Below are 13,585 nucleotides of genomic sequence, written 5' to 3'. Positions count from 1 at the left end.
GTTCAAGCTCTGCGACCGGCTGTGTGCTGACAGCTCAGAGCCTGGAGCCTGTTGCAGATTCTGTCTCCCTCTCTCTCTGCCCCTCCCCCGCTCACGCTCTCTCAAAAATAAACACACATTAGAAAAAAAACCACATAATTAGTACACTATTTGACCCTATTTGGGTCATGATTCAAAAAACAAAATTGACATCATTGAGGAAATTTGAACACTGGATATTTTATATTAATGAAGTATTGCTAAATTTTTTAGGTGTGAAGTGGTATTTTTTTCCTCCAGATTTATTGAGATATAATTGAGGTTGGGGTTTTTTAAATCATCTTTTATAGATACATCTGCAGGTATTTCAGTATGGAGTAAAACATTTTGGTTTAATACATTACAAGGGATAAAATAAATGCCTGGTCTCAGAAAAGTTTTCCAATAATCCATTTTAAAATCAGAAATACTGGGGCGCCCGGATGGCTCAGTCGGTTAAGCGGTCTACTTCGGCTCAGGTCATGATCTCACGGTCCGTGAGTTAGAGCCCGGCGTCGGGCTCTGTGCCGACCGCTCAGAGCCTGGAGCCTGTTTCAGATTCTGTGTCTCCCTCTCTCTCTGACCCTCCCCCGTTCATGCTCTGTCTCTCTCTGTCTCAAAATAAATAAACGTTAAAAAAAAATTAAAAATAAATAAATAAAATCAGAAATACCAACACCCATTAACAACTGATACCTAACTGATATGGATACTGTGGGAATTTGTTCAGCAGGTGTATTTGTAGGAACGTTTTCTTGATGTTAAATCGCACTGCTTCCTTAGCCAAGGAAGCTTCCTTGCTGGTTGAACAGATTGTGGGCGCTGAAAGGAGCTGGGCTTGACAAATCTCATTTGAGGGGAAGTGATTAGGATAAGCTCACGTCCCTTAAGACAGGCCAGCTTGGGACAGGTCCCAAGTCTTCTGACTCCTAGGCCAGTGTCTCCCCCTGAACCCTCCTCCAACACACACAGTGCCTCCTTCAAAGATTACGGGCCAGCAACTTAGGTGCAGATCTGGGACCAGAGATATCAGGGCTCCTAACTCCAGTGTATACCCCCACTATAGAAGGGTTCCCCAGGACAATGAATCAAGTTGGTGGTAAAGTAGCCAAGCACAGTCACTCCAAATTTTAAATGGCCATGAGAACCCCAAAGGCTCTAAGTCTCAAATGGGCTGTTCCTTGGGACACTCACAGCTTTTGTATGGTCTCAGATGTGCCCTGGGTAAGAGGACAGTTAAGGCAAGGTTCAGTTAATGTACACGGAGCCCAGAGAAGAGCCCTTGAAAGGGAGTGGCCCATCTTGGAGACTGCAGTGAGAGACGTGTACACGGGGCAACCTTCTGAAGGCAGGTCTCCGGGGAAAAGAGGAAAGAGCAGTTTAGAGATGAAAGGCTCCATCCCCCAAAATCTGCGAAGCTGGCTGTGGGCAGGGGGAACTGACGTGATCTAAAAAGCCTCAAAAGGCAAGCAGGAACCAAGTGGTTGTTGGGTGAGAGAAGACCAGACTAGTTAGGAGCCGGGAAAGAACTGAGGAGCAGGAAAAAGCCCTGGCCGAAATTTCGGGTAGGGACTATCTTGTTTGCTACGGTATCCCTCAAACTAGCATAGTGCTAGCACGAGATTGGCGTTCAGCAAATTGCTGACTGCTGGAGGAATGATTCAGCGGGTGTGAGTTCAGGCTAATTGCGGTCTCACGACACCTACACAGGTCCACCTAATCGAAGAAAAAGCCCGGCATGCCCCGGAAGCCGCGGCGCGTGAAGACCCCGCCCTCCGCTCCGCCCCACGCACGCCGGAGGTCTGCACCCGGGTGCGCTGGCGGCGCCCACCGTTTACGACGGGCCGGAAAGTAGCGGCCGCAGCCAGTGCCGGGCCTGGTCGGGCCGAGCCGGGCCAGTATGGGGGTAAGGCGAGGGCGGACTGCCGCCGGGACAGAGACGGGAAGGTGGCGGGAGCTTGTGCCAGGAGGGAATGAGAGAAGTGGGCCCGCGCTGAGAAGGAGCGGGGAGGCTCGTACCGGGAGGGGAGGGACTGGGGCTAGATAGGGCGGCGCAGGCGCCGTTGTTGCAATTGCGGTGGCCCTCCCTCACAGAAAATTGCGCTGCAGCTCAAAGCCACGCTGGAGAATGTCACCAACCTCCGGCCCTTGGGCGAGGACTTCCGGTGGTACCTGAAGGTACAGCTTGATGGGAGGGGCCTTGGCGGGAGAAGGGAGGAGCATCGTGGAGGCTTGTAGGCGCGGTGAGGTTCCGGGCCCCGGAGCTACTCCGGAAGGGGGCGGGGCGCCACAGGCCCATCCCCAGGATAGTTTTCCAGTCCCGAAGTGCCGGTCCAACGGGAGCTTTGTGTCCAGCAAGATCGGAAATATGTAGCCGTTAAATGTTATTTTCCTGGATAGAATTTTGTTCGCTTTTAAAAATGGATTGGTTAATTCTTAATTGGTAGTCTTTTGGAGTTCCTTTTGTAATTTTCTCTCCGTGAAATATTTCATGTTGTGTAAACACCGAAAGACTACCTGAAGAGGGCTTGGGATTATTTAGTAAGGAGGAGAATTTCGCTGTTTTATTCGTTGATTAGGCTTTATCGTGAAAGCGTTTTAATTTCGTGCGTGGCTTCCCCCTTCCTTCTCTACCCTATCCTGGTGAATCTGGTACTCTGGTAACTGGGTCTACAGAGGCCCCCCTCTTACCTGAGCAGTTTGAGGTCCTTCACTCTTCCAGATCTCAGAACTTCTGCTTTATTTCCCTCGTTGTCTAAATCCCAGCATCCTTCAGAACCTGGCAAAAGCTGTCTCTTTCAGGAAGCTTTGTTGGCACCCTTATTACCAAATCCTTTGAAGCCCGAGTACCAGAGCTTATTTGAGGAATTGATGCCCTTCTGCTTGAAAAAGCACACAGTCTAGTTAAGGAGACAGAGAAATAGAGTAACGACAGAGTGATGAGTACTTTTACTAGGAACCTACAAGGCCTGTGAGAACACAGGGAAAGCTCCAGACCTAACGAGGGGATGGGGGTGAGGGCTGTTGAAGCCATTTCTGTACTATATATTAGCCTTGAATTTCCAGCTAGACTGGGTGCTTCTAGGAGGGGTGCATGCCAGCACGAAAAACACTTGACCTGTTCTTTGCCCGGAGAGAAATTCAGTTACATCCTTGGTGGGGCCGGTTGTAAGGATGAGGTGAGACTGTGGACAAGAGGGTAGGTTGAACATGCCCACCTCTCACTGTTCTTACCCTTCCTTTAGTGTCTGCCCAGCTGAACCAACTATTTTACTGATCTTTTTCCTCCCCCAAGATGAAATGTGGCAACTGTGGTGAGATTTCAGAGAAGTGGCAATATATTCGGCTGATGGTAACTACTCCCCCTACCACCATACCCAAACACAAACACACATATGCCCCTGGGCAGGGATTTAGGGAGAGAACCTGTGGCCCTAATCTCACAGGTCTTTGCACTCTACTTTCTGTAGTTTGGGAGGGCAGGCACTAGTGTGATCAACACTGGGAAGACCAGGTGTCTTTGGGATGTGAGGCAGAGCTCAAAACCGAAAAGAGTCTTTTTCTCAGTCTCAAAAAGCCTCCCCAGGATTCTTGTTGTAGCAGGTGGCTCTCCCTCTCTCGATCTTGGTCTCTTTAGCTAATAAGTGGTAGGACTGGGTCTCTTTGAGACCTTTACAACTAATTGATGTTTGACTAGAGGTTCTTTTTACCCTTGCCAGGACAGTGTGGCACTGAAGGGAGGTCGTGGCAGCGCCTCCATGGTCCAGAAGTGCAAGCTGTGTGCAAGGGAAAACTCCATCGGTAGGTCAGGTTGTGAATCCTGAGCTCCCCCAACCAGGCCCATATCTTCCTGGTACCAGACCAAAGGCAAGCTCCTGTTACTGTGGGTGGACCCAGGCCTGAGGTGCCCAAGCGATTGCAGCAGACTCTTTTTCCCAGAGCCACATCTGGGCACCTGGACAGGGCCAGGGTATGGACCCGTCAACTTTGTCTTCTCTTATGTTTCAGAGATTTTGAGCAGCACCATCAAATCTTACAATGTAAGTTTCCTGCTGTGGTGGCAGGTGTGGTGGGATTAAATCTAAGCTGGAAGCTAAGAGGCCTGGGTTCTAGAGTTCTGTCTGTACCAGAGTGACTTGCCATGGGACATTCATTCATATACTTGTTCACTCATTCACTCAGTCTGTCATGGTATTAGTCGTCTATTCACGATATACTGGCTGAGTGCTTGGTAGGAAAGAGATTCATGAACAGGCTATTACAGTGTTTTCTTTATAAGCACTGGGCTGTGGATCTCAGTGTACATCTGACGCAACCTGGCCACTCAGTTTCCATCATTGAGAGTACTTTGTCTACCCTGGGGGACTAGTGAGCCTTCTCTGAAACCATGGGTGGGACAGTCCTTTGGTGCATCCCATCCTTGATATTGACGTTATAACTAGTTATGCATTACTGTGTTAACAAAGTAGTCTAAAGGGGAGGGAGGGAGTGTGTGCTTTGGGTCTCTGTTTAAAAGGTAGCTACTTGTGTTCATCTATCCCTTATTTAGTATTTAAAAAAATTTTTTTTAATGTTTATTTTTGAGAGAGACCATGCGTGGGGGAGGGGTAGAGAGAGGGAGGAAGACACATAATCTGAAGCAGGCTCCAAGACTCCCAAGCTGTCAGCACAGAGCCCAAGGTGGGGCTCAAACTCATGAACCATGAGATCATGACCTGAGCCAAAGTCAGATGCTTGACAGGCTGAGCTACCCAGGTGCCCCTCCCTTGTTTCATATTTTTGAAACATGTCTGATTTTTGCCAAATTCTCAGCTTTTTCCTGAAGTTTAAGGGAGAAGTCATGAGGATTTGCTTCCAAGTAATTGATAATATAGTGGAAGAGACAGATTAACAAACAAAAACAAACCAGAGCCAACAGAGTGTCTCATCAGTGCTAGGCACATGGTTAATGTATAGATTTTATAGTGAATGACACAATGTGATTGAATGTGTGGGTGTGGTGCCTGGCATCTCTGAGCCCGTGGGTGAGGTAGGCATGAGTTTCCTCACTAACCCACCCCTCTCAGGGTGCCACCTTCATGTGAAAATTCCATTTCAAAGGCTTTTTTTTTTTTTATAGTTTATTTATTTTGAAAGAGAGAACATGAACAGGGGAGGGGCAGAGAGAGGGAGAAGGAGAGAGAATCCCAAGCAGGCTCTGCACTGTCAGTGCAGAGCCCAATGAGGGGCTTGAACTCACAAACCGAGATCATGACCTGAGCTGAAATCAAAAGTCAGACACTTAACTGTGTCACCCGGGCACCCCTCCCAAGCCTCCTGTGTCACAGCATGGCAGATGGTTACCAAAAGGCTGCAGTTAAGTGTACTGGGCCATTTGGAAGATCTGGAGACTTTATAGCTTAACATTCTTGTTCATATTTTTTGAGAATTTTATCATTTATTGAGCATAGTCAGGGACTATAGCTGGGCACTTTACACATAGTTCAGATTCTCACAACAAACCTGCAGTGGTTTCTTCAGCGCAGTCTGACCATCTTAGATGGGAAGAGAGGCAGAAGGCAGAGCTCTGTCTGAGCTCATATCCAGGCAGGCTGACTCTAGAACCCACAGTGTTTCTTCTACAGCATCTGTGTACAAGAAGGTCTCACGGGGAACAGGTGACCAGTGCAGACTTCTTCCGGAAGGGAATGGGTTGCTCCTGAGTCCCATTCTGGGCTCACAAGGGCAGTTGGGCCCACTTGGCAGGAAGAGGCAGGGGCAGTGGGATCATCCTAAGGGCCCAGTTGGGCCTGCCCCCTCAACACATTCCTTTCTAGGCTGAAGACAATGAGAAGTTCAAGACAATTGTAGAGTTTGAGTGTCGGGGCCTTGAACCAGTTGATTTCCAGCCTCAGGTGCGTGTATCTTCCCAGGGAACCTGTATCTTTGGGGAGGGCATATAGAAAGCGACAACAGAACTCTGCTTCATGCAGAGACCATGGACTAGGACTTCCTTCTCAGAATAATAATTGTTATTTATTAAGTGCCTACCATATGATGGGCACGTTCTGGTCACTTTTACGTGTTACTTCGTTTAATCCTCACAGTGACCTTGTGAAGTTATTCACCCTATCTTTCAGACAAGGAAAGAATTTCAGATTTTGCAACTTGCCCAGGGTGACAGAGTTCAGAAACACTGGTTCTGTTATTTGAACCCAGGTCTGTCAGACTCCAGAGCCAATGCTTATCCCACTTTGTGCAGCATTTTGACCTCACAACAAATCTGTGAGGCAGGGAGATGAGACAGTCTTGTCATCCCCATTTCATAAACAATATGACTCAGGTCCAGATAGGGAGTGACATGCCTAGGATCTCAGAAAACTGGGTAATGGAAAGGTTTACCCCACACCTCCTGCCTCTGGTCCAAGGCTCTAGTTTGGAGGAACTACTATACTCCTGGGGCAGCTGCCAGGCCCTGGAAGTGCAGTAGTTATTCTAGAGCAGGTGCCCCCACTGCATCTCTGTCCTCACATGCCAGACTGGTGCCTCCTTTCCCCAGACTAACAGCTGCCGTCCTGTCACCTACAGGCTGGGTTTGCTGCCGAGGGCGTGGAATCGGGGACGGTCTTCAGTGATATTAATCTTCAGGAGAAGGTACAGGACTTGGGGGGTCTTGCAGGGTGCTGGAGGGTACCTGGTGGGAATTACCCTTCTAGTGAACAAAGATCATCAATACAAAGCTGACTCCACGTTTTTTTTGCTGATGATTTTGGTGTTTAAAATGGCCCCAAGTGTAGTACTAAAGTGCTGTCTAGTGTTCCACAAGCAAGAAGTCTGGGGTGAAAATGCATGGAGAAAATGCATGTTAGATCAGCTTTATTTAGGCAGGAGTAATAGTGCTGTCAGCTAGGAGTTCAATATTAATGAATCAACTATATATATTAAATAAGGTTTTTTTTTTTTGTTTTTTTTTTTAACAAAAACCTACCCAAAACAAGGTTATATATTGATTGAAGAAAAATGTGATCAGATGCTTCTGAGAACCTAACCTTATATTTTCCCTGGGAATAGTGGTTCACTGTTTGCTAATTCAGTGTTTGTAGTGATTATGTAGATTGTAACTACCATGAATAACAAGAATCAACTGTATTACTAGCCACATTACTGTCTTACATAGGCCTTGTGGTCAGGCTTCAAAAGAACAGAAACTTCAGTTTGCATAGCACCTAATAACAGTAACTGAAATTTACTGAGCTCTTATATGTGCCCAGTACTATGCTGAATACTTTTACATGTGTTACCTCATTTGATTCTTTCAAGATGGAGGTCTGCTACTGTCCCCCCGCCCCCCCCCCCCCTCCTTTTTAATAGAACTGAGACTCAGAGAAGTTAAGTGACTTGCCCAAAACGGAGTCTGGCTCTGTTCTGGGTCATACATGTTTGAAGTCCCAGTTCGTGACCACTGTGCACACTGTCCCATCTCGTGAGGCTAATAACGGCCATTTTCCCCCACAGGACTGGACTGACTATGACGAAAAAGCTCAGGAATCTGTGGGAATCTACGAGGTCACCCACCAGTTTGTGAAGTGCTGAACCCTCTTCCTGCACACTTGCCTCAAAGAACTGAGAAGGGACAATGTGCTCCAAGCAGCAGAGCCCACTGAGGCTAATCCCCTCATCCCCTGTCTGCTGGAAGCTGTCTGAGCCCTCACAGCCTGCATGCTGGGCTCTGCCACAGCTTCCCAAGCATCACCAATAAAGCCGCTGTTTGTGCTACACTGGTGCATGAGGACAGAGTCAGGTAACAGCCACTCCCTCCACAAATGACAATTCATGTTGGGAGTCTCTGTTTCCTGGCACATTCCCACAGTACAGGATCCATTCTGTACTTCTCAGGGCTCTCCAGCTCTTGGGGAGGGGGCACGTCAACCCGGAGGACCTACATCCTGAACCAAAACAGTGCACTGACCACCTTGCTCTCAGGTAAACCCAGGCATCTCTAGCTGGTGTCACTTCATGTTCCAGGGCTGGTAGGGACTTTGGAGTCAACAGTCCAGTCCTGGCATGAATCTGCTCTGTAAAATTCCTGCCAGTCATCAGGTCTGTGCCCACTTGCTGTGATGAGGCAACCCTCTACGAAAGTTCTTCTTTCTGCTGAGTCAGCCTCTGTGCTCCCTGCAGCTCCTGCTGGTCCTGGGTTGTCCCTGTGTGGTCATGCAGCCCTGTGGAGGTCTGAAGATCCCCCTGCAGAGTAGAAAGAGGAGTTCAGTGCACAGTAAGGTCAGGAGGACATGCTCGTGCCTTCACCCTGGTAAATCCACCATCTGGAAAACCTGCTGTGAGACCTTATTGCTCTAGTGTTCTGCTGGAACCAGGAATTCTTTGCAATAAAAATTACTGCAATTTCTGAGAGGCCCATAGGGGAAGAGCCTGCCCACTTCCAGACCGGTTGTGGGGGGCACTACCTCAGATTTCAGGCAAAGCTGGCTGTATCCAAGGGTGGTGAAGAGATTCCTACCTTGTCCATTCTCTAGTCTGGCACATACATCATGTTTCCTCCAGGTTCTGTGTTCCTGGCCCCTGGACCTCTTTTTTTGTACCTGATAAAGCAGGGCTTCTTTGGCCCTCCCTCAGCAGGTCTATCAAGTGTGTCACCCACAGGGTCCAAGTCCACTGCCTGGCATGAAAGCAAATAAGTGGAAGAAGCCTGAGTAAGCAGCCTTTCTAGGTTTTGGCCTCTGTAATATCCAGTGTGTGTTTGCTCATAAAAACAAACACTAAAAGGATCTCAAGGTTTTCTTTATATTTTAGATGATTTTCTCATTTCTCAGGGAGGTAGAAGAAACCAAATGATCACTAACAGATTAAAGGAAAAATAGATTATGCCAACAGATGCAGAAAAAATATTCAGTAAAATTTAACACTGATTCAACAGAAACAACAAACCATAGAAACTCTTAGCAGACTACAAGTAGAAAGGAACTACCCTCATCTCACAAAGGAGATCTACAGAAAACCTAGAGCAAAGGAAGTGTGTGAAGTATTCCATGCAAGGTCATGGTAAGATGAGGATCCCCTTGATCACTGCTACTCTTCCTTGTGCTTGAGGTCCCACAGCAAAAATAAGGGTAAGTCTCGAAAAGGAAGAAACAACTCATTTTCACAGGTTGGATTTTCTAAGTGGAAAATCACAAAAGCATGAACAGGTACTGGAATTAATGATCAATACCCAAAAACCAAATGCATTTCAGTACGATGGCAATATGCAAAATCTAATTCAAGAAAAAAGTGCCATTTATAATAGTAACAACAAAAAATACCTCCAAAAGTAAGTAGGAACTAAATCTATCAAAAATGTTCATGACCTTATTGGACGAAATTATTAAACTTTGCTGAAAGGTGCTAAAGCCTAAATAGAGACCTATGCTATTGTTGATTGATAGGAAAACTTGAAATTATAAAGATCCTGCTCAACAAATGTATCTATAAAGTTCTTGTTGTAATCTCAACTTTTTTAACAGAATGTAAATTCTGAAATCCATGATATGACGCAGGTGGGATACTCCCTCTACCAGATACCATGATGTAGTTATAAAGCAATGGCATTTAGCCTCCATGATACAGTATTTGTATATTGTGATATACAAATAGACCAGTGGAACAGTAGACAGACCCCTGCATGTATGAAAACTGCATGGTTTAAGACAGGTGGTATTGCCAGTTTGGAAATTATTAACTTGCCAATAAGTGGTGCTGGGGCAATTGTTTACATTTGCCCATTAAATGAAACTGGGACGTTATTTCACTGGCATATAAGTCTATTCCAAGGTTAGTTCTCTTGGGTGCTTTGATACAGCATTATGCTGGGTAGAAGAAGAATCCTGGGCTCAGTGTCTTCCTTACTGTAAACGCTGGGGAAGTACATTTCCTCTCAGGACCCCATTTTCTCCATCTAAAAGAAAAGGGCACTTTGACCTCTGACATTCTGTTGCTCAATAAGATTAGTCAAAATGGTGGCAGCATGTCTGAGGCCTGCCCCTCATCACCATCAGGAAAGTTAGTTCCTGGCCTCACACTCCAGGACTGTGGTCTCCTATCCAGGTAGTGGAAGTTAAAGCAGCCAGATGTGGGGACAAGTGGAAGATGAGACCATTTGAGGCCTAAGTTCCCTACCATCTTAATTTGGACATTCTGCGAAGGTCCTCAGTATGCTCTTACATGATCCCTGAACAGCTGTTTAAAAGGTACCATCTTTATCCAGTAGCATTTTTTTAAACTAGGCATGTGTGTGTAAACACTTGGCTTTTTGTGAATAGCAATGAGATGAAGGTTGGGTAACATTAGGCTGCATCCTCGTGTACAACAGTCATTTCTGTTGTTTCCCAGAAAGGGCAAAGTCACCCAGAATCTCTGCCTGGCTAGGCAGCCTGAGTGATCATCTCACAGTGCTGTCCCCATTCCTGTGTGAGCCAAGTTCCCTTGGACTGAGCCCTTTCCCTCATTAGCCATTAGAGCTCCAGAGAAGGCTGCATACCTGGCTGGCCTCCAGAAAGCTCAGGACCCACAACACTGGACATCTTCACTCTCCTGACACTTAACCATGCATCTGAATTTTCATTCGGCCATCTTCCCTGAGGGTTTCTGCTGCAGCAAGCTCTAGAGGGAGAAAGATGAATCAGACCCATGCTGTCTTGTTCGAGAGCCAAGTAACTAAGCCACTAATTAAAACAGTCACTGCCAAACATACATACGCATTGGATCACTGGGATTACTTGAAAAGGGTAAATTTCCTGGCCCCACGTCATTCCCACTGAATTAGAATCTCTGGGCTAAAACCTGAGATGAATCTGAGGTTTCTAGACCACCAGAATCACTAGAAGAGATTTCACAGCAGGATGTGCTCTGGGCCGCTGCAGGGACTAAATGAGATAATGAAGGCAACGTGTTCAGCGCGGTGTCGGGGGCACCACACACAGGAAGAAATGGAGGCAGTTCCAATTTTGTTAGAAATGCAGACAGTCTAGGACACCTGGGTGGCTCAGTCGGTTAAGTGGACTCTTGATTTCAGCTCAGGTCATGATCTCACAGTTTGTGAGACTAAGCCCCTTGTTGGGCTTTGCGCTGACAGCACAGAGCCTGCTTGGGGTTCTCTCTGCCCCTCCCCTGCTCTCACATGCACGCATGCTCTTTCAATAAGTAAATAAACGATAAAGAAATGCAGACAGTCTGGGCTGTTCTCTAATGACTAAGTACCCACATGGAGCTGCTCCCTAAACTGGGAAACAGCAGTAGACAGCCAACCTTGCCCTAGTTCCCCAAGTACTGTACTGCTGCTACAGCTCCCTCTTCTGAGCCTATCGCTTCCTGCTTAGAAAGAATTGGTTTGGACTGGAAAGACACAATCTAACAAGACAAGACAAACACCCGCTGTTGCTTATAAAAGCCAATTACTTAGATTTATAGCAGACATGGGCTGAGTTACAGGTGAGAAAAGACCTGGCTTTGGGTTAATCATAATAAGCTCACCCTATGACAACTGCAAATTCACTGTGAATTAAAAGTGATCACAGGCTAGATCAAAAGAAATAATGGCAAGAAATAGGATGAGAGCAGGCCCTCTCTCAGCCCCTGATTGGTTAGTCCATGCTGTGGTGAACTGTCTCATTTGGTGCTCTGCTCTTTAATGCAATTACAAACAAAACTCAGTAGGCCTGGAGATCATTCCTGTGAGGTATAGTGTGAGAACAGGAGAGGTTTCTCTAGGAGAAAACATTAGGAAGGGGGTTGGGGGGAAGGGGCAGAGGTGATCAGCCTCTACAGAGCTGAAGGACTGACATATGGAAAAGTGCAAAGACAAATTATACTCCATAGGGGCAAACTAGCACCAAGTGTAGAGTTTCAGGGGGATTTCAGTTCAATATAAAGGAGACTCTCCTAATGTCTATCCAGAATTGGAATGTGATACATTTTACTTCATGAGCTCCCAATCCCTGGAGGCTTTCAAGAAAAGACTATGAGGATTCAGGCCTCTAACTTAACACAAGACCAGATTTATCGCATCAGAATTTCTATTTTGATGCATCCAGGCAGGAATTACTGGGCTAGACAATACTAGGAATTTTACAACCTTAAGAATCACTACTACAGACAAATATATGGAGTTGAACTGTCAACTGTCAAGGCTAGTCGGTGAGAAAACCAAAAACTTGTTTCTCTTCTGAAATATCCTAATGACCAAGTTTTAACAATAACTGAAGAGGAAAATGAATTTGCAACCAATGTAATTCAATGAGCTAGCTCTCCTGAAAAACCTGGGCTCTCGCTGGGTTGTTGCCACTCTTCTGATTTGCTTGGAGTTAGTATGGAGAGGCTGCTTCAGTACCTTCGGCATACTGAACTGTAAGCACTGTTGTCCACTCTCTCTTGCCCAGCTCAGAACCTCTACCTACAGTGACCATCTTGCTGTTCCACGGACTACAAAGGCTCAGATGCCACGCACTGTGTTGAACATGGGGATGATGATACAGCCCTCAAGACGCTTGCTGGGACAGATGAACAGACAATCACAGCACGGGGCTTCAGGCGGATATTCTGTCAGTCAGTTCCCAAATATTTAACCAGCCCTGGGCCCCTCCAGTTGCCCACAGCCTCGCAATGGAGACAATTGCAGAAACTGTAAAGTGCTGTGGGAAAGGTTAAATTGTCAGGACGTTTTGGGCATACTCAGGAGCACTAATTCAGTCTCAGGATAGGGTGAGGGGAGGTTTCCTACAGGAAGTGAAATCTCGCTGAAATTTCAAAGACGAGCAGAAGATGGCCAAAAGGGCGGGGAGGGGGTTATGTTCCAAGCAGAGGCAATGGCAAATAGCATGGCATCCCTGAGGCTGTGCAAGCTGTTAAGATAGGTGAGGCTGAAAATATCAGTTGGGTCAGCCCCCTCAGGGACTCAACTGTCACATTAAGGGATATGGACTTCTTTGCAAGGTAGTGAAAAACCATTTTAGAATTTTAAGCAGGGATATTTCAAGCAGGCTTGAAACAGGGAAAAAAATCACTGGCTACAGTGAGGAGGAAGAATGGACTGGAGTGAATGAGTGAAGTCTAGAGTCAGGAGGGCCAATCAGGAGTGAGGAAATAGATTCCACCTCTTGAAAGGAGAAGCTGCAAGGTTACCCTGCAAAGGTGTGGGTGCTAGGAGAGAACAGACATCTCCAGCAATAACCCACTATGTGTCAGGCCCTTTACTGGCTAAAACAGAAGTCAAAGCTAGGAGCAGCAGGAGAATGGAGAAAGGGACGACCCGCCACACCCTAACCTCCCTCACTTTCTCCACCCGCCACTGTCTCGTGTCCTCCTCCTCAAATTCTGCCATTCTTTGTGATCGTGTTACATGAGGATAACTGGAGAGGTGTCGCTAGATTCGGAAAGCATGTTTGATGTGGTCTAACTTATAAGCTAGTAGGAACGACAATGCGATACCATTTCACACTCACCGCAATGACCACATGCAAAATAGACAGATGGATGATAAGTGGTGGTGAGGATGTGGAGACACTGGAACCTTCATACTCTGCTGGTGGAAATGTAA

At 46.7% G+C, this 13,585-nt stretch overlaps 1 protein-coding gene and 1 long non-coding RNA gene across 4 annotated transcripts; one reads left to right on the top strand and one right to left on the bottom strand.

The window, feature by feature from the left end:
• Positions 1-1,791: 1,791 nt before the first annotated feature.
• Positions 1,792-7,773, top strand: CZIB (CXXC motif containing zinc binding protein). Of its 3 annotated transcripts, none has more exons than XM_043575018.1 (8): positions 1,792-1,924; positions 2,113-2,196; positions 3,314-3,370; positions 3,738-3,819; positions 3,958-4,058; positions 5,835-5,912; positions 6,586-6,651; positions 7,513-7,773. In XM_043575018.1, exons 1-8 carry the CDS (start codon positions 1,919-1,921, stop codon positions 7,588-7,590), a joined length of 552 nt encoding a protein of 183 aa, XP_043430953.1. In that variant the 5' UTR covers positions 1,792-1,918; the 3' UTR covers positions 7,591-7,773. The 3 variants fall into 3 exon arrangements, with proteins under 3 accessions (XP_043430953.1, XP_043430954.1, XP_043430955.1); XM_043575019.1 differs by having other exon boundaries at positions 1,793-1,924; positions 4,027-4,058; XM_043575020.1 differs by having other exon boundaries at positions 1,828-1,924; positions 3,264-3,370.
• On the bottom strand, positions 5,430-11,015 carry LOC122480518. The gene is made up of 2 exons (XR_006296586.1): positions 10,532-11,015; positions 5,430-8,241 (listed from the first exon to the last, which is right to left on the bottom strand). It is a non-coding gene; the product is annotated as an uncharacterized LOC122480518 (long non-coding RNA).
• Between the last annotated feature and the right edge of the window lie 2,570 nt (positions 11,016-13,585).

This window comes from Prionailurus bengalensis, chromosome C1 (genome assembly GCF_016509475.1).
Source record: "Prionailurus bengalensis isolate Pbe53 chromosome C1, Fcat_Pben_1.1_paternal_pri, whole genome shotgun sequence".
In the NCBI taxonomy this organism is placed as follows: Eukaryota; Metazoa; Chordata; class Mammalia; order Carnivora; family Felidae; genus Prionailurus; species Prionailurus bengalensis.
The sequence above is the reverse complement of the archived record's forward strand: the minus strand, read 5'-3'. Positions and strand labels throughout refer to the sequence as shown.